At 40.8% G+C, this 20,621-nt stretch overlaps 2 protein-coding genes across 2 annotated transcripts; both read left to right on the top strand.

Annotated features, from left to right (window-relative positions):
- The first annotated feature begins 9,700 nt into the window (after positions 1–9,700).
- LOC125888954 (apolipoprotein A-I-like) lies at positions 9,701–12,038 on the top strand. The gene is given in 5 exon segments (XM_049576605.1): positions 9,701–9,736; positions 9,738–9,794; positions 10,503–10,554; positions 10,690–10,834; positions 11,012–12,038. Coding segments are annotated over 5 exon segments (879 nt in total). The 5' UTR covers positions 9,701–9,715; the 3' UTR covers positions 11,616–12,038.
- Positions 12,039–15,318: 3,280 nt separating this feature from the next.
- On the top strand, positions 15,319–19,104 carry LOC125888505 (T-box transcription factor TBX1; the record flags this gene model as incomplete). The annotated part of the gene is made up of 7 exons (XM_049575888.1): positions 15,319–15,416; positions 15,714–15,815; positions 16,023–16,194; positions 16,345–16,500; positions 16,618–16,685; positions 17,021–17,130; positions 18,521–19,104. Coding segments are annotated over 7 exons (894 nt in total), but the record flags the coding sequence as incomplete, so codon positions are not given.
- Positions 19,105–20,621: the final 1,517 nt, after the last annotated feature.

Below are 20,621 nucleotides of genomic sequence, written 5' to 3'. Positions count from 1 at the left end.
CTGTTGACGATGGAGATGTGGCTCTGATTGGCTGAGCCGCATGAGGCGTTCACGGGTCCTCGTAAGTTCTGCATTCATTAACATGGACAGTGCACTTGCATCACTAGTCTTTCTCTAGTGCAATTAAACATAACTTGAAACCACCAGTGTGGAACAACACATACATATTGCACAGTGGGAAACGTGTATATGAAGGAATGGTGTTCCAGAGGGATTTGGGCTTTTGATTATTTTATGGATGGGAACAGAAATGTGTTACAGCCAAAGCATGAGGAGTTTTGCAGGAAATTCCAACTCCAGTGTCCAGTGTACTGCTAAAAACTATAATAGACCGATAAAATACAAGTCAATTTCAGTTTTAAATCAACTTTATTTATAAAGCCATCCACATTATACTAGTGGTGTCAAGTTTAGTTAAACACACATTAAACACACATTAAACATGGCTTAATAGAGACAGTTTCAAACACAGCTACACAAATCAGTTTCACTATAACTCGCAGCATTCACAGACAAACACTTGTCATTATCTGGACACATAATCCCCACAAATATAACATGCTACTATTATTAGCACAAGCCTATGGCATTTTACATAGTGTAAATTAGCCTAGCGACAAGCGGATATGAAGCCAGATTAAATCCCAAAGATAAATCACACACAAGACTTAAAATGCTATTTTGTGGAGGCTTTATTGTCTTCACAACTTATTGTTTCTGATCTGTGAAATAAAAGTAAATCAAAGCTTTGTTTCCACTGAGGGAAATGGTTTCAGCTTAGAAAAATAGACGGGCGGTCTGTGTTGTCGCCCGTCTGGGAGGGTGCATGTCAGGCGATGGCGTAGCTTACAGCGTAGGCTCCATGTCGACACAGAGCCTATGCTGTAGCTAAGGCGCTGATTCACATTGTAGATAGATTATTTATTGTCATCACACATTCCTGTACAATGAAATTTTGTTTGGCAACTCTCCTTATCACAGCAGCATTGAGTAAAAGCAGCATAAAATATCAGCATGAGGTAGAAAAGAAAAACATGAAATATAAAATACTGAATATAAAATTTGAATGAATAGTGGTGTGAGTTCAGGTTTGAGTAAAGTGCAGAGAGTGAGGTGCAAAATGTCCAGCTCAGGCGTTCAGCAGAGCTTTTACAGCCTTGGGGAAGAAGCTGTTTTTAAGTCTTTTGTGTCCATGCCCTCATGACCCTGAGCCTTCCAGAGGGGAGGGTGTCAGAAAGACATTGTCCAGGGTGTGTGCAGTCAGACCTGATCTTTTCAGCTCTGTTTCTCAGCTGGGCAGAGTGGATTTGTTCCAAGGATGGAAGAGGGAGCACCAATGATCTTCAATGCAGTTTTGATGATCCGCTGCAAGTCCTTCCTCTCACACCGTGCATCCATAGCTCAGGACACTTTCTATAGTGCACTGGTGAGGAGTTTCTGTGGAAGCCCAGTTTTTCTGAGGGACCGCAGGAAGAAGAGTCTCTACTGGGCCTTCTTCACCACTTCTGGTGTTCACTCCCTATGTCAGGTCCCCTGAGCAATGAACGCCAAGGTACTTGCAGCTTATACCCTCTCCTGTCTGCAAGTGACACAGGACATCAGGAGCTGGCACTTTTTGTTGGCCTTACAGCAGTGAAAATCACTGGCTACAATCCCTACTGGATATAACATATTTGGAGATGTCAGTGGCAAAAATGCATCATGCCAAACAGTCAAATATTGTGACAAGTGAAAGATTTTCTGTGCACAACCACTGGGTCACGGTCCATGTACCCAATTTACTGCTTTTTTTAATCTGTAATGAAATATAGTCCTTTCTTCTTTATCTTTTCATTTTAATGTAAATTATGTATTATCATTAGCATTGTTATTTTCCCCTCATTTATTTATTTATTTAATTTATTTTACTTTCTCACTTGATCTACTGAGGCCAATTAATGTGAACCAGTTGCCGCTGGGATAGGGGGGGCATTGTAGTGTATTTTTGTGATTGCCATTTGTTATATATGTTGAAACAACAATAAAAAGTTGATAACAACAAAAAAATCACAGAGAAATAGCAGAGCTTTACAAGATAAGATAAGATAAAACTTTATTGATGCCACACTGTGGAAATTCACATTACAGCAGCTCAAATAGCACAGATTGCCAATAGAATACTTATAGAATAAAGATTAAATACAAAAAAAGATATATATCATGACAAAATACAAAAATACAAAATACAAAATAAAAAAATAAAATACAAAAAAGATATATATCAGATTAGAAAAACAGAACTGTAACTGAAGAAAGAGTCATTCTTTAAAAAATACACATACAACCACATTTTAACACCACAGTGTCCTTTTTGTGACTTGTGATTCAAATTACTATTCCTTTAGAAATGTGCTAAAACAGCTTCGTGGGAGTGAGTGCCTTTTCACAAAGGGGAAAGGTGAAAGGTGTTTTGCATGTGTCTGTGCAGAGAGAGATCCCTGTGGTGTGGCAAATGGCACTTCCCAAAGCCTCTCATTCACAGCTGGGGGCTGCATTAACACCATGTTGCCAAATGGTCCCTTTGTCCCGTGTCGGAGCCAGGAAGTCTGTTGTCACCTCTTCTCCTGCTATCCATTGTTGACTGTTGTCTACAACAGATTAAATTAGAGAATTAAGTGTCCTGTCAGAGGATTTAAAAATATAACTGGAATAGTGTGAGTATGATAAAAGCTTTAATGGAATAATGTTAGTTTGATTTGTGTGCTGATCTCTCAGGGTTTTAACCACAAGAGGGCAGACGAGGGGGGGGCTGATGCAATGTGACATGACAAGCAGACTTTAGTCCACCTCTCGGACAAATAAGCTTTGGTGATTCTCTGAATTTAGTAAATTATTCTAACTCTCTGGCTCAATGTGATGCCAATATTACAGTATGTTTTCACATACCCCCACTGCTCAGCATATATTTCCTCCCTTCTCACTTATTAGACATGCTATATTGGCATTTCATAATATTAAATAATACAAATCAAATAAATCGCACATTGTAGTTAATAAGTACCAATCAGTGATCCAGAATCCTTGACATGTTCAGGTAAAGAGGATTTGTCTTCCTATCCTGTGTTTGTCTGTCGTGGGCGGTTTGGCTCTAATGACAGGGTGAATGGCCTCTTCATCTTGGGCAATGCTTTCACAGTACAAACAGGCCTTGACACTCAGACGTTCAACATGTCACCTACGCACTAAAATACATAAGACAGGTCTAACAAAATGATTGCACCACACAACATATTTCACAATTCTAATGTTAGATTGCAGTGTGTATTTTATTTATCATGCGGTGCATGTTTCGGTTTGTAATTTGTGTGTGTGTGTGTGTGTTAAAAAAATCTACCAGTTCATGAAATTTCATTTCAAATTAAGAAAAGCAATGAAACCAAGCTAATGTGTGCAGATTCTTTCACCACTGATAGGTTCTACACCCTGTTTAGCCACAGAGTAAAACCAGTGGTAGAAAAAGCATTAAAGTAAATCATGTATGAGTCTCAACATTTTAAATATTTACATGTCAAACTAATGCATTCATAATTATACTCAAGTAAATAAATAAATAAAAAAATCAGTACTTAAGCATACGAAATACTTCCAAAAACGAAGGTGGCACAATTTAGCTCCTCTAGTTGTAAGATTAAACTATTGCAATGCAGTTTTTACATATTTTTTAATGTGACATATTCATCTGCATACTTAAAGCCCATACAGCCAGCAGTGTTGGGGAGTAACTAGTTACATGTAATTAAATAACAAAATAAAATAAATTTAACTGTCTGTGGAACCATTTCCCTTTTCCAGTCCAGGAGGCAGACACCATCTCCACATTTAAGACTAAACTTCACACTTTTCTTTTTGATAAAGCTTATAGTCAGAGCTGGCTCAGACTTGCCTTGGACCAGCCTCTAGTTAGGCTGGCATAATCTGTAATCATTTTACATTGTAAGGCTCAGCAATGAGTCCATTCCACAGTTTCACTCCCTAAACTGAAACACATCTGTATTTTACACTGCTTCTACCTTTACATGTTTCACCAACACATTCTCACTCTGACCTCGTCACATATTGACGTGCTTGGTCATGGACCAGTTGACGTTCTGGGACTCCGTGTCAAGTTGTCTTCCTTTAAGATCCACTTCCGTTGTCACAGGAAATTTAAGGTACACTGCGAATTGACTTTTTTTCCCTTTAACAGCAAACACAAGTGGTTAGGTTTAGGAAAAAAGGGTTTGGCTTTAGAATCTTGCGGGAAACGAACACCCGTCCCTTGAATTTAAGTCCTTGGTCATTGGACCCATCCACCACCACTTGGACTTTCGTCACCTTAACTTTCCTTTAACAACAAACACAAATGGCTAGGCAACAATCGCATGTGGTTGAGTTTAGGAAAAAAGAACAGAGTTTGGTTTTAGAATCTTACGGGATGCAAACATCGCTCTCTCGGGTGAAAGTTAGTGTTTGATGGACCCAGCTGCCCCATTCGAACTTTCGACATCTTAACTTTCGTCCTTGTGCCACCGCGTTTCCCCCAATGCCACCAGACACCATTGAACTATAATCACAACCCGCCCCGCTTCAGGCCAATGTTAAAGGTTGCCTTTCTTCATTGGTTTCTGACGCCGCAAGTCACAGCACAAGTGCTGGATTTTGACAACTTCAGCGTGAAACATGGCTCATTTTTATAAATAAACAACACTCCTAAATGATTATTGCCTTTTCTTAATTTAAAAATGTTGAATATTTGTTAATTGTTGAAACTTCTTGTTATGGCTATTCTTTTCCAGGTCCCCCTTGTAAAAGAGCTCTCAGTGCCACAAATGTGGTTATGTAGACTGAATAAAATGCACTGTGAAATACAACCTATAACATTTTGGCATAGCCTATTTGTGGACATTTTTCACTTTAAAACACTGTTAGAAAAGTTTTCACAGGTAATAATTCACATTACTTTGATTAAGGAATTAAAATAGGTACACTACATTTTAATAGGGTAACTAGTAGTCTGTAACCTATTACATTTCAAAAGTAACCTTCCCAACACTGATGGCCATGAGGCGAATGTAGTGTACAAATTTGATCGGGGGAATTATGGACAGATGTTATGAAGCCTGTAGAAACTGAAAACTGTCAAGTAAAGTTTCAGTGCCTTAGGTTTGCTTTTTCTGGCTGTGTCCTTGAGGGACATGAACTGTACTGTTACATTACACTTCTTGATAAATGCTCTGATTATTTAAACAGCAACAGCAACAACAGCTAGTTGTGGCATTTGCACTTCACCCAGGCACATGTTCCTTTCATGTTTGCAGGCCCTAACATTTCAAGGTGCACTTGAATACACCACATCATCTGTGGGACCGTCTCATGAGCAGCAAATGGCTACAGAGGCTCATAAAAGAAAAAGATAGCGTTCCCTATCACCAGTCAGAACAATGACTGGTTGGCAGAGAAGCTGCCCAAGTGTGTCCTCAATATTCTCTGATTACGTGAGCATGTCAGTATTCGTGAACATGTGCTTGAGACTTTGTTGAATATTTTATGATTAAACAATATCGCTCAGTGACCCTGTATCCCCTTCATTTTGCTCCTCTAATGATTTAGGTTATCTGAGTTCAGGGTGGATCTTCTTGCTGTCAAGCTGTACAACTCACAGGGCGATGCAACCTACAGTGACACTGTGCGACCAGGGCTTCGGTCCAAATATCTGTATTAAAGCAGAAGCGACCTCAACAGATGTGACATTGCAAAACCACTATCACTACAGTTTAGTAGACTTGTATAGCACGCCAAAGTGTGTGTGTGTCAGTGACAATGAGAGAGAGCTCCACACTGTTGCTTACAGCTGAGATAACCTCCCCTGCTGGTTCGAGCACAGTGCTCCATCAAGGAGGCAGCTGGAACAATGACGTGACCTTTGAACCTCAGCCAGGGCCTGATCAAATGGTGAATTTGCTGATTAAATATTTATCAGCTCCAGGCAATTACCCCACATCTGTCTGGCTGTTTGATGGTCACTGTAACACTGGTTGTTGTTGATCATCAACAGAGCAGTCCCTGTTCTTAGTAGAGCATCAATAAATCTGATCACAAGTGAGAAACTAGGTGGCTTTATGTAACTGTTGCCGTTAAAATCCATTGTGCTTTGACCAAAATAGCCCTCAGTTGTCTGCTAATTTTCCGATTACCCATGATTAACTTTTTCACTCCCTTTCACCCTTTGCAAGTGTTCCTGCCACCTGTTGTAAAAATGATAGATTCAGTTGACTTTAGTGTCATGAAACATGCAACCTTAGCAGTTGTCTTGTCTAGCTAGGTGTTCTCAGTTTGTATTGATAACAATTACGGCGGCAGTAATCTATATAGATGGATACTTGTGGATGCTGAATCAATGTGGTGCAACACAACCAGTCTCAAAGGTTGCTGTTCCAGATAAGAGTCATTCTTCTGACAAGGCCTGTTTCACTCCTGGTCAGCATCTCTGAGCTCAGAGCAACTGATATGTAGAACACTCTTATCTCAGGGGCCAGGGCAAAAGCCCTACAGACTACTGTGCAATGAGCCATGAGAGGGGCCATGTGCTGTGATCTGTTCAGCCTTTTACTGTTCTTGGTGTGTAGGATCATTTTCTTCATTGATTTTTGGGTTGCTTGGTTAGTCAGAAACATGTCTTCACCTTCAAGGTCCCTGTTTAATCCAACTAGTGGTTTAAACCCATTGCTTGTCTCCTCTAGTTTGCATGGCTAAACAATGCACACCTCAGCCAGAAATTCAGACATACTCAGTATTGGATGCCAACTACAAAGCCTCCATTGTTACACTTTCAAATTATCTGCTGTATTTCGCTAACTGATGTCAGACAAAAGGCTAGAGTTGATGACATCAGTCTGAACCTGGCAGGCATTGATGTGGCTTGCAGAGGTGACAGCTTCGTCACCTCTGGGTTAGTTGTCGGGGGGTGTGAGTCGGGACAGACACCACAGTGCCAAATGATACATAACAAAGGCAAATGGAAGTAGAGAAATACAAAGAAGGGTCAAATGTGATTTGGTTTTTAAATGAACATAGAGGATTTGCTGCAGACACACTCTGAAAACATCACAAAGGGAAACCGGACATTTGTCTTGTAGTTTACATTCCTGAAATATATAAACTCCTAACAATATGTAATGAAATCCAACAGAACAGCCCCGCAACAAATGAATGTTCAGCCTTAGTTGAGGCCGTGACACAAAATATTAACTGCAGCTACAGACTGAAAAATACATGAGAGGAACATAATGTACCCTGATGAGACCAGATGTGAACCAGAACCACCATATAGGTGCATTTTCTGATAGTCTCAGTAACAAATTTAGTCTGAATCAAAAAAACAAAACAAAAATACAATAGCATTATTACTGAAGCAGCAAAAGCAACTGTTATTTAAGACTATCTGGCTCTGTGTTCTGCACATTCTCATGAAATGTGTTTGAAAGAGGTTTTAAAGAACAACGCATTATTGGAGAATAAGTTTGTACGGATTCTATTTCCTTAAAAAAAAAAAAAAAACATTTCCAAATCAATAATACAGTTTAGAGGAGCAGTGTGTAAGATTTAGGGGGAATCAGTGGCATATAGTGGTGAGGACTGCACACCACAACCAGCTGAAACTTCTCTCAGTGCTATGTTCACCATTCAGGAGGTTTTTACTGGGAGCCAAATTATCTGCAAAGGTCTCTTCCTCTGATTTAATAAAGCACTTTCACGTTGAATAATCAGTGTTTTCCCAACACTGCTCATCATGGAGGAGCTGCTAACTATGGTGGCCGACGTGAAAATGTGAAAACAGGAATGGCCCTAGATCCAGTGTTTGGTTTATCCATTCTGGGCTGCTGGAGAAGCAGGGCGGTACAACGTGGCGGACTCCGTAGACGAGGACCCGCTCCCTATGTTGATATTAACAGCTCATTCTATGATGTCATATTCCATTTCTGTCAATATATCCTCCTAAATCCTGCACACTAGGTCTTTAAGTCAGGTATGGCGGCACACTGAATGGAGCAACTGTGTGATCTACTCCATTTCAATATACCAGCTACATCCCCACAATGAAGGACTCAGCTCCTTCCATTAACAAACTGTAACACTGTGAAGTTTACAAGGTATAAATAATTGTCATACTCTTGGATTTCAGAATACTGTGCAGGGGTTCCCACTTTTTCTCATTATTCATGTTGCATGTTGCATAAGATATGAACTGGGCATGTTGCAATTGCTCACAGCAAGTATTGACAGAAAAAGATTTTGGGAGTAATGGTATTCAGAGAAAAGTGTATTGATCATCCAGGCTACTGGAAGCACTGTACTGTATATTACGCAAAAAGCACAGGCCAGTCGCTCGGTTATGATTGATTGCCATTGACCACTGATGACAATGATTAACCTTGCACCTAATAACCCTGCACTAGGTCTTGGAAGGGAAATTGGTGGTACATATTTCCTTGAATACTGATCCCTGCTCCCCTTCACACATGACCCCATGTAGGAAATGTTCCTGAACATCTCACGGATAGACCGCATGTGTGACACAGGCTTTAGACTAGCTTTCGCTCTGAGGATAGTGATATGTAGAAGGCAAACTTTCTTTCTCTGATTCAAGTAAATCCTTTAGTTGCTGAACCAGAGCATGTTTGATATACATTCACTTTGTATTATTTTTAAAAAAAAAAAAAAAACAAAAAAAAAAAGGAAAGGAATAACCTGTGGCAATTAAAATATGAGGGTAATGGTTGTGTGACAGAAGACATTAAAGTACTTGATGATATATGTACATCTGTGTAATAGATATCTCACTATACTATGATCATTCCTATTCCTCAAAGTACACAAAACCATAGTGACAAAGTCCACTGGTGATAGAACAACAAACAACAGCATGGCACACACTCTTTGACCTATTAATCATCACACACACATCAACCACAGACTCTGTTATCTGTAAACTGAGATAAGACCATCTTGATACACTGTTCTCGACTGATGACTGCACTGTTGTGTGGCAGTGTGTGAGCACATGCATAATTGTTATTCTCTATTTCCTGACTGCGGGTTGAATGTTATTACATTTCAGAGAGTCAATTTTTTTTTTCCCCATTCTTTTCCACCAATCCCACCTACCCCCCTTCAGCTCTCCTGACTCTCTACTTTTTGTTTGATATCATAAAAACATTTTCTGTCTCGTCGGCCCCTCTCCTTGTCATCATATTTGCCCCTCTTTCCCTATTAATCATCTCTATGGCTCCGTCTTTACACTGAGTTGTTTATGTAAGCCTTTCATGTCTTCTTCATAATAAGAGCAGCTTGGCCACAAGACAATGAGACACATTTTTATCAAGCTGAAAAGACCCCAACTAATAGCTGTGCCAGAAGAATCAACGTAAAATGTTCCACTGTCCCAAAAAGAATGTGGTGAAGTCAAAGGACTGTTAGCCCCTTAGTACTTCAGCAAAAGTTACAGCGCATTTATGATACTGATAATGTAAAGCAAATCTGACTTTGTGTTGGTGTGCATGCTGAGTGATGTCCTCCCAGCAGGTGACCATTGAACTCTCAACCCAGTCCCCCTGCTGAGTGAGATGGCAGGGGGGTGAGGTCCACCTCCACGGAGACACACAACCCTCACACCTCCACTCCCGCCCCTCCTCCCCACATGGACTCATCCCTCACCCGGGCACTATAAAAAGTCTGCTCTTGCTGAAATTGTTCAGTCTCATCACGAACTCCACCAGGTAAGACACACAGCTGCCGTGGCTCTAACTGGGACTCAGGTTGTAGAGGAGATGATCAGACAAGAATAACTGCTGGAGAGCTTTTTTTTCATCTGACTAACTGAGATTTCTGCTATCTGTAAACTCTGATGAAGTTGTTAACTGGTACCAAAAGTTTCTCTGTGTGAAATATTTCATTTAATTAATTGTAACTCAGGGGTAACACTGTTTAGTATGCTGTAATATATTAGCAGTTATTCAAGAGACAAAGAGATCCCTAAATTTAAGTGCCTCTAGATATCAATTGTCTTTGAACTCAGAGAGGACTTCGTAATTCTATGACTGTGTCTTGCTGTAAAGCCTGGATGAGGATTAAACTGAAGTCCAGAGCTAATCTGTTAGAGCTGTCTCTCTGAGTTTATAGCCATCCCTAATCTACCCAGATTACGGGTTCTTTTAATAGGCAGCCGTGTGTTTAGCATGAAGTCATTTGGACCAAGTCAGGGATGAGTGTACTGCTTAAACCGTGTGTGAAAGCACTCTTACCCTTAAACCCGCTCATCTGGCCTTCACATTGTTTTACGTGGGAGATTCAAGACTTGTTGAATCAATGGGTTTCAATTTTTAAATTGGGGTTTTGTTATTTCCTTTGTGCACTTAAAACATGTTTTATTGAAACTCCTTCTACATTGCTGTGAGTGTGACATGTTGCCTCTTTTTCCACCTTAGACCACCACCATGAAATTTGTGGCTCTTGCTCTCGCCCTTCTGCTGGCTGTCGGTGAGTGTTGAATGCAATGTTTCTTACTTAAGGGAAATGCCTGATATGAAGATGTTTTTCTATATATTTTATACTTAAAACATTGTATTTGCTGCTCTTCTCTCCTCCCCACCGTTCCTTTCTTTTTCTCCTCAGGCTCTCAGGCCGCTTCCCTGCAGGCTGATGCACCATCCCAGCTGGCGCACATCAGAGCTGCTATGGATGTCTACCTGACTCAGGTGAAGGACAGTGCCAAAAAAGCACTGGACCAACTTGATGACGCTGAGTACAGGGATCTCAAGTAAGGCCCTTTCATTTTCCTCAGTCAGTATGAGGTTCTGTAATTGATACTTGCTCTGTCACTTGTTCATTCACCTTACTCTTCTCTGTCCCTTTTTACAGTCACCTTTTTACTCATTGTCGGTTTATTTCACTTTAGCTAAAATGCTTCTGCTCCTCCGTCTCTGTTCCCTCCCAGGACCGCAGTGTCTCAGCGCTTGGAGGACATGCACGATCAGATCAAGGCTCTGCAGGGTGCTGTTTCCCCCATGACTGACAGTGTTGTCAGCACCATAGCTGATGCCACCGCAGATTTGCGCGCCTCTATCATTGCTGATATTGATACCCTGAAAAGAGAGCTCGAGCCCAAGCGTGCACAGCTTAGGGAAGTCATTAGTAAACACATTGAGGAGTACCGCGCTCAGCTGGAGCCCGTCGTCAGTGAGTATTACACCAAGCACACTGCAGAAATGGATGCCCTGAGGGCCAAGATGGAGCCTGTTGTGGAGGAGCTGCGTCAAAAGGTCGCTGTCAATCTGGAGGAGACCAAGTCTGCCCTGATGCCCATAGTGGAATCTGTGCGTACCAAGCTCAGTGAGCGTTTAGAGAGTTTGAAGGAGATGGCCTCTCCCTACGTTGAGGAATACAAGGACCAGTTGAAACAGGCCTACAGCCAGGCACAGAACATCAATACTGATGAGCTCACTGCCCTGAAGGAAAAGATCACACCTTTAGCCGAGGACGTCAAAGTTAAGCTCCAAGCTATCTTCGAGGCCATCGCTGCAACCGTCACCAAGAGCTAAATCCTCTCTACCCTGTGCCTACAACTAACCTCACCTACCTGTCAGTCTTTGATCCATTCCGACTTCCTCTCCATCCTTTCTTTCCTGATGCGCAGCCGGACCACCTCCCAAGATGAAGCCGATGCCTAAGTGATGCACTTTTTGCAACAAAATGGCAGGACTCTTGCTCTCTCTCTCTTTCTTTCATGCAAACAGCTTACTTCATGCGCACATGCTCAAGCACATGCAAGCAAAGACATACGCAGACACATACACACTCAGCACACACATGCTTCACTCTTTGCAAGCCACAGTCAACTGCTTCCATTTTGTGTAGGAACTGTATGTGAATTAAGTACCTGAACCTCTGTGTACTGATGCTTGTCTGATGAAAACTGCGCTTTGATGAAATACAGCTCAATAAACATCTGACTGTTTATACTACATTGCTCTGACTCTATATTGAACCTTCCCTTACTGATCTGCCTGTTTTGAAGCAGAATGTTGTCTGACAGTCACACTGCAATTCATTGCTGGGTCAAGTGTCCAAATCATTAATTTTGAGCCACTTGGACTACTGTTCAACAGTATGGTCATCTGCATCCAAAACTAATCTTGCAAAATTACAAGTCGCACAAAATAGGGCTGCTAGACTTGTTCTGGGCTGCTCAATAAGAACTAGCACTGAAAAGTTGCATTCTAGCCTCTCTTGGCTCACCATTGACCAAAGGATTTTTTAAACTACGGCCACATTTTTTAGCTGCATTATTAACTTAAAAAATCCAGTATTTTTATTTGAGCAAATAATTTATTGCAATAACACACATAAACACAACACTAGATTTGCCAGTAATGGTCATATTGTGGTTCCCAGTCTAAGGACTAACTCATCGCAAAAAACTGTCATTTACAGAGTCATAACATACTGGAATAGTTTACCTTTCAAAATCTGGCTAGTTAAAAATAAATTATCCTTTAAAAAGGACATACAGAGACATCTGCTGGCCTGTAGATGAATGTGAAAAGTAGAAGGTATGCTCTGTGCGTGTTTACAATATTGTGTGTTTCTACAAGTTCTGCTATTTTTTCTTTGTCTTTTCTGACTTTTAAAAATATATATATATATATATATTGTTATGCCCAGTCTAGGGGTGTCTGGGACATGACATGAAAGGCCCCCATCTTCCCCAAGTCCCAAGTAGCCACAATGAAAAAGTCGTGCGGAACAATCAATAGTACGAATTTATTTACAATATTTAAATAACAATTAACTGAAATAATAGCTTCAGGGTGGACTAAGGCCAAAATAACAAACAAAAACAATCCTGCCCAGGGAGTAAGTAAATAACCTAACCAAACAAATAAAAAAAAAAACAAATGACAAAAAGCTCACCTCCCTAACTAAATAAACAGGAGAAAAAAAAAGGGTAACAAAACTGGCGGTCCACCCCTACATCTGTTACACAATAAAGATTTTACAGAAACTGCTGTGGCCGGTTGGGAGAGGAGGAAGGTGGGGTCTGCCTGCTAGCTCCAAGCAGGTGCCATCTTGGTCCTTTAAAAACCGAACGCCCTCAGCTGCAGCCAATCACAAACGAGGACAGATCCAATCCACCAATCACCGCCGGGCTATGGCACACACTATTTGCATACAGAAAACAGAATACGCTCAGAGAGCACATGCAGCAAAACCCAAACAAAAAGAAATTACGACAGCAGTCGTAACAATATATATTTTCAATATATTGATTATTTAGTATTCTACTTTAATGTATGTAGCCTACAGTGTACCCAATTTTGAACTGAAATGACTGAATGTAATTCCTCTTTTTTTCTTCTTCTTCTTCATTTTCTTTTTTTCTGTTTAACTTTCATATAAACATAAGCTTTGTATTTTATAATGTAAATTGATGAAATTGTATGTTTTATATGTAATGTAGTGTAATATATTGTATGTAAGGTGTGGACCCCAGGAAGACTAGCTGATTGCCAAGGCATTCAGCTAATGGGGATCCTTAAAATAAACATAAACATAAACATTGTGTTATAACATAGATATCTGCCACATCTGAATCCAGCATCAGAACATAGCTAATTCTATCTACACTATTAGAACTCACAATGCTATTTAATGACAACAAAATGACCCTCTCAGGAATTTAACAGTACACCTTTGGCTTTATCTGAGTGTTTTTGACCTCAGTGAGCCTCTAAAGGTCATATCACACAGACAAGGGGTCATCATTGATCATAAGGTCCAGGGAAACGAACAATATTAATACAATCAGTTCTACTTAAGAGAGGCATTCAATAACATATGAGATGTTTCTGCCTGTGGTCCTGAAAGCTGTGATTAATGAGCTGATCGGGGGTGCAAATTGGCCTATTGACAAACTTAATTCATGTTGTTCTTTGGCAGGGAGGAGCCCACTTTTCTGTTATGGGTCCCTCAGGCTGGAACCCTTCAACACTGTCCCATCATAGTGCCACATGAGGCTATACACACGCATCACATCCAAACCACTAAATCCTTCCGAACAACTTTGATTTATCAAGATCATGCATCATATCATTTGTGTCTTACTTTGAGTTCTATGAACCTAGCTCAGGTCTTCATGTGACACAAATCCTTACATGACACACCCTGGGAGACACTTTCAGAGACATGACAACTTAAACAGCATGACAGCAATGGAAAGAAGCCTAGGACTTAATCAGTGCATTCCTGACACTGTCTGATGTGTTGTATCTTTATAAATACAGCAGAATTACCATCAACTCAAACCAGAAACGTCCACTTAAGTCAGTTTTAGGGAATAACTGTCTCTCTAATTAGTGTGGTGTTGAAACTCTGCTCTGAGAAAATAGGCTATGAATAATAAAGGCAGTTTGTTGCTGTCTTCATCTGTCCACACCCAGTAACACTGGGCTGATCAGGATGTTATTAATGTCCTACTGGATAGTCAAGACAAGCTCCACTTAAAGCTTTAGGCTATAAGAAACAATAGGAAATGCAAGAAGGGGTTTCTAGACGCCCCAAAAGGGTTTTGTGTGTGTGTGTGTGTGTGTGTGTGTGTGTGTGTGTGTGTGTGTGTGTGTGTGTGTGTTTGCACATTTGTGCATTCACAGTTCTTGGGGCAGCATGCATGTGTGTGCAGCTGTGATTAGTGAATGTCAGCGGCACTATGAGTATTGTAATGGATGAGGCAGGCATGAGGTCCCCAGTGAGAGTCTCACGGTGTATAAAACCAGCTCGTTCCTGGACACAAACAGACACTCCTAACACTTGGACGTGCATCTACCACAGCACCTAGCACTGGACAGGGACAGTTCAATGTTGTGTAGCAAAGCTGTGGGTTTGGCTCTTTACTGGTCTCGACGTAAGGACAGGAGTTGCTGGTAGTGATCAGAAGTGAAAGAGCGGACTTTGATGAACAGAAATATCAGAGGAATTCATTCATATTATTCATCTTGAGGATTTTGCTCAAAATATGGAGGGTGAGTGTTTTTTCGGTAAAACTATCTGAGCTCAACGAGGAAAATACACATTCATGTGCTGATGATTATAGAAAAAAATCTGTGATCCAGTGTGAACCAAAGTTCACCACGCATCTCTCCTGTCCTCCCATTCACTCTCCTCTCCTCAGGTCCTCATCTGACTCGGAGCTGTGAACTATCTCTGCCCTGCTGTGCAGACGGGGGGTCACTGTCGAGCGCCAAGGCCCCCCAGGTCAGTGGGGTAAGAGTTCAGCTGGAGATGCATGCACTTTGGCAGCAGTTTGACCAGCTGGGCACAGAGATGATTGTTACCAAAGCTGGAAGGTAACAAAAACAAATATCATATTTAGATTCTTCATAACTAGGGATGCACAATGTGCACTGGCCCATTGGCAGATGCAGACATAAAATACAGTGCTTTTCAAAATGTGCACATTGTCATATCGCCAGAAATGTTCATTTTGGGCTCAGAATTAATTTTAAAGTCTTTATCTGCTGATATCAACAGTGTGCCGATATTATAATGCATCCCTACATGTGTTATCACGCACTTCTACACTTTTTGTCTTTCTCTGGCGTCTCTTACCACATAATGTTCATTTGCATGTCTGTAAAATGCAGGAGGATGTTTCCAACGTTCCAGGTGCAAATCTCCGGGATGGATCCTGCTGCTGAATACGTCCTGCTCATGGACTTTATTCCTGTTGACGATAAAAGATACAGGTCAGACACACACACAGAGTGAGATGTCTAAGAGAGATCAGTACTTTTCCCCAGCGTACAGTAAATGTTTTTTGTTCATTTTCTAAATATGTTCTAGACCACCCTTGTCCACCTCTGAGCTAGTTGCTTTGTGCAAGCTTCATCTTACTTTACCAGTCCTATTTTGCAAATTGGAAACGTGTGTGTGTGTGTGTGTGTGTGTATCAGATATGCGTTCCACAGTTCATCCTGGTTGGTGGCGGGGCGAGCAGATGTTGTAGCCCCTAGCAGGATGCATTTCCACCCAGACTCGCCTGCCTGTGGAGCTCAGTGGATGAAGCAGACTGTATCTTTCGACACTCTCAAGCTCACCAACAACCTGCTGGATGACAATGGACATGTCAGTTAAAGTCTTTAATGCGACCTCTATAGGCTTTTGCTCATCAAAGCAGAAGATAAAGTACATTGATTTCAATTTCATCACAACAAAATACTGAAGTGTCTTTTTCTGACTTGCTTGCTGTGTTTTTTCCACCCTCCTCCTTGACAGATGATACTGAACTCCATGCATCGCTACCAGCCGCGCTTCCATGTGGTGTATGTGGATCCAGCTCCCAACAGTCACTTAAATGCATACAGGAACTTCTGCTCTTTTTCCTTCCCCGAGACACGCTTCATGGCCGTCACTGCCTATCAGAACCACCGGGTAGGAAGCCCCGGATCATTAGGCTTTTCATTGTGCATTCATCGACAGAACCAGCACAGGATTAGGCTGCAATTTCTGTCCTTTTAATCTTTTTTAACTTCACCCTCTCTCTCTCAGATCACCCAACTAAAAATTGCTAGCAATCCATTCGCTAAAGGCTTCAGGACGACAGACCCCCAGGACCGGTGAGTGTCTATCAGTCAGGTCTGAATACAGTTTGCCTGATTAAGAAACACGTGTAACACTTGCCCTGAAAAGGCCAGTTGACTAGATCATAGTGTATCATCACCGCTGTTATCAGTCGGTACATAGTGATAAGGCAGCAGTCTCCATGATAGTTCGTCTTTGACCTTTGTTTTCAAACGGAATCACACATGGCAGGTTGTTGGCCAAGTAGGGAAACTGTGAGGGACATGATTATGGTGGTTCTACATACACGTGTGTGTGCGCAGGTATGTATACCTCTGCCTTCCATACTTGTGTGACTGTATGCAGAATCTGTGTGTATGAATGTGTGTAGGGTGGGTTATTCTGGACCCCTGACAGTGTGGTGTCCACCAGAGGGCAGAGCTGAGCCTCTCACCACCAAACCTGGAGAGCAGAGATGCTGGGCCTCAAAGACCTTAACAAGTGAGTAAATTCAAGATTCATTTCTGTATTGCCACATCAACACGAATATGAGCTCACTTACAAAGACAAAGAAAGACACACACACACACACACACACAGTGCAGACAGGTACCACCCATACCCATAAAATAATCATGAAAGAAAAGATAAGATACGTACAAGTGCATTAAAAACATCTGCTCTATTGCACAAGGAGGTGGACAGCTTCAGGTCATGTGCTGTTTTGGAACGTGGATGTTCTGGTCTTAATGTGTCTTCTGTGAGAGGTTAGGAAATTAAAAAGGTTGTTGGTCAGGGTTCTTTAAAGGTGCAATGCATACGTTTTAGGGGGATTTAGTGGCAGCTAGGGGTGAGGATTGCAGACTGAAACCAGCTGAAATTTATCCCAGTTAGAATTATTTCAGTGTTCATTGAGCAAGATACTGAACCCCAAACTGCTCTTAGTGAGGTGTGATCCATCCTGTTGCTACTGTGATCCATTCCTTTAACAGATGTGATTGGTTGTCACAGACACAGCCTTTTGTGAGCCTGCAAGGTGTGGAAATGAAATGAACAGCCGACTGTGACAGTATTGTCACTGTTAGTGTGATCACTCGGCTGATGAAAGGCTGAGGCAGACAAAACTCGTCACTGCTGCACTGTTGCATTTTTCCAGTTTTCCAAATATCTTACCACTGTGATCATTTTATTTCTGGCGTTATAACGTTATTAGATTAGGTGTGAAATGTGTGTGTACCCCTAGTTAGATCAACCACACATATTATCCCTGCGCGAACATGTCTCCGACCTCTTTGTGTTTCCACCATTTTCTCCCCGACTTAAGAAACTCTTAAGCCTCTTAAAAGTTGTCCTCCCAGCTTCTAACTGTTCTTCACCTTAATAATAATTTCATCACCAGGAGCGACTCGTAGTGGTAGGAAGCTTTGGGAATATGGCCCCTGGGCTACTGTCGAAACATGGCGGACTCTGTAGATGAGGACCAGCTCCCAATGTAGATATAAACGACTCATATTAAGGGAACAAAAACGCAACAAGTCTTTTTTTCAGGTGATGCAACACAAAAGAAAACATGCTCATTTTATTGTATTCCATTCCGCTCTAAATCCTACACACTGGGCCTTTAAAACTCCTTACAGCATATTTATTTGTATGTTAAAGTACATGTCGGGTGCAGCGAATCATGTTCAGTACATACTACATGCAAATTTCACCATAGGTTTTTTTCTTTGACTTTAACTTTAAAATTCCTCTTATATTTTGCTGCATTGGTTGGATCCGATGCTTACTACAAGAGGCAGGGTCGAAGATAAGATTCTCAAACAACAGGTTTAACAACTTTTTTCTAAGTGCTGATCAATACCTGTCCAATTGTATTCTCCTGCGTCCTCAGGACAGGAGGACCCAGCCTCGTTGTTGGTGGAGCAGCAGTGTGGACTGTTCCACCACTGCAAAGACTCTGAGGGACTCACCACGGAAAAGAAAGATGGCGACAGCATATTAGCACCTGCTTCCTTCCTCTCTATTCCTTCCTACTGGGACTGTCCAGGATCATCTCAAGAGAGAGGCAGCCTGACATAAGGAAAGAGAAGCAAACTGAAGAAGCTTTGAATTGAATTTTTTTGACTGACTGCTTGCTTCCTCATTTGATGTCATACAAGTTTGATTTATGTTTTATTTATTAATGATAAATGCATATAGCTTGTGGTCACCCTCACAGAATTTAATTTATTGGGACACTATCCATCAAAACCATAATATTCATGACAATATGATGGATGCACTATAATGAGGCTATATGCTAGATAATACAACAGCATACAGGAAAATACAGTGTAGTACTATGGGCTGTGATGACCCTACAAACTCACAGCTGAGAACACAAAACCTTTTAAGTCTCACATGGCAATTTCTCATCTTAACATTTGTGCAACTACACCTGTCTGTTGCCTGAAATAATAAAATGACACTTTGAAATCTTTGTCTCTGTTTTTTCCCCCCTAAATTTAGATTATAATAATGAATCAGATACAAACAATATGGCCTTTGCTGTAGCTGTTCTGGGTGAGAGCAGGTAACAGTGCCTAAAATGCATACCGTCTCTCTAATGGGAACAGAAACGGCTGTGATCCGTGAAAACTTCATTACCCAGAATACCAAGTGCCACAATGTTATTTCCGGAAGAAGCAGCGAGAGCCCTGACGTGAGAGTGACTCTGCCTTCAAATTAAAGTAGGCTACATTTAAAAAAAAAAAAAACAACAACAATATATAATGTATGGTGTGTATATGTTGCCAAAATTTCATTAAACAATTAATGATAAATTGAAAAATAAATAAACAGTTCTACACATGGGACTTTCAGTTCATTACAGTAAAGTAAAGTGAATATTTTAATTACAAATTTCACCACTGGAGTGGTTGCATAGAATAACCCTACAGCAAAGGGGAATAATTGGTTTGTGAGATAAGACTTTAACAATCCCATACATGATGAAATCACACGAGAAAAAACACAAACTATAAATAAGTCGTCTACGCTGTTGTGCGCATTTATACATGTGTGGTGGTGTGTCTGTGTCACTCTGCAGTTACACCTCCAAAACACTAGTTGGCAGCAGGGTTTCGGTGAAGTGCTGTAAGGTTTATTTGATTCAAAACACACATTAAACACACATTAAACATGGCTTAATAGCGACAATTTCAAACACAAGTACACAAATCAGTTTCACTATAACTCGCAGCATTCACAGACAAACACTTGTCGTTATCTGGACACATTTTTCCCACAAATACAACATGCTAATGTTTGTAGCACAAGCCTATGGCATTTTACATTGTATAAATTAGCCGAGCAGCTAGCAGACTCTTCTCATAGGCTATAAAACCAGGGACAACAGCAACATTTCACAAAAGCAACATTACATAATTTGGCTCCATTACAACTCACGAGGTTCACCGACAAAACAACTGTCTTATACTAAACACGTTTTCCAAACAAATACAACATGCTAACGTTATTAGCACAAGCCTATAGCTTATTACATTGTATGAATTAGCCTAGCGACAAGCAGAGATTTCCTCTGCTCATATGAAGCCAGGATAAATCACACACAAGACTTGAAATGCTATTTTGTGGAGGCTTTATTGTCTTCACAATTTATTGTTTCTTATCTGTGAAATTAAGTAAATAAAAGCTTGGTTTCCACTGAGGGACACCTTTTACTATTACCTACTCTGAATGTAATATCAAGTATTTTATTGTGCAAATAAAGGTCAAATCAATCCTCCTGAGACCCGAACTTTTATTTGGTTCGCATTTTAATTTCGAGCTATTTGGGGATAGTATAAAATACTAAACATTGTCAACGACAATAAACTCCCAATGTCCTCAAATGAGCGGATGATAAATTCCTTAGCCTATGTCTTCAAACCAGTAGTCTACTTTCTAATTAACAGTGTCTTGGCGCGTTTGCTAATATTGGTAATATTTCT

The sequence above is a fragment of the Epinephelus fuscoguttatus genome, linkage group LG5 (assembly GCF_011397635.1).
Source record: "Epinephelus fuscoguttatus linkage group LG5, E.fuscoguttatus.final_Chr_v1".
NCBI classification, from domain to species: Eukaryota; Metazoa; Chordata; class Actinopteri; order Perciformes; family Serranidae; genus Epinephelus; species Epinephelus fuscoguttatus.
Note: the sequence above shows the minus strand (reverse complement) of the source record. Positions and strands in the feature narration are given on the sequence as shown.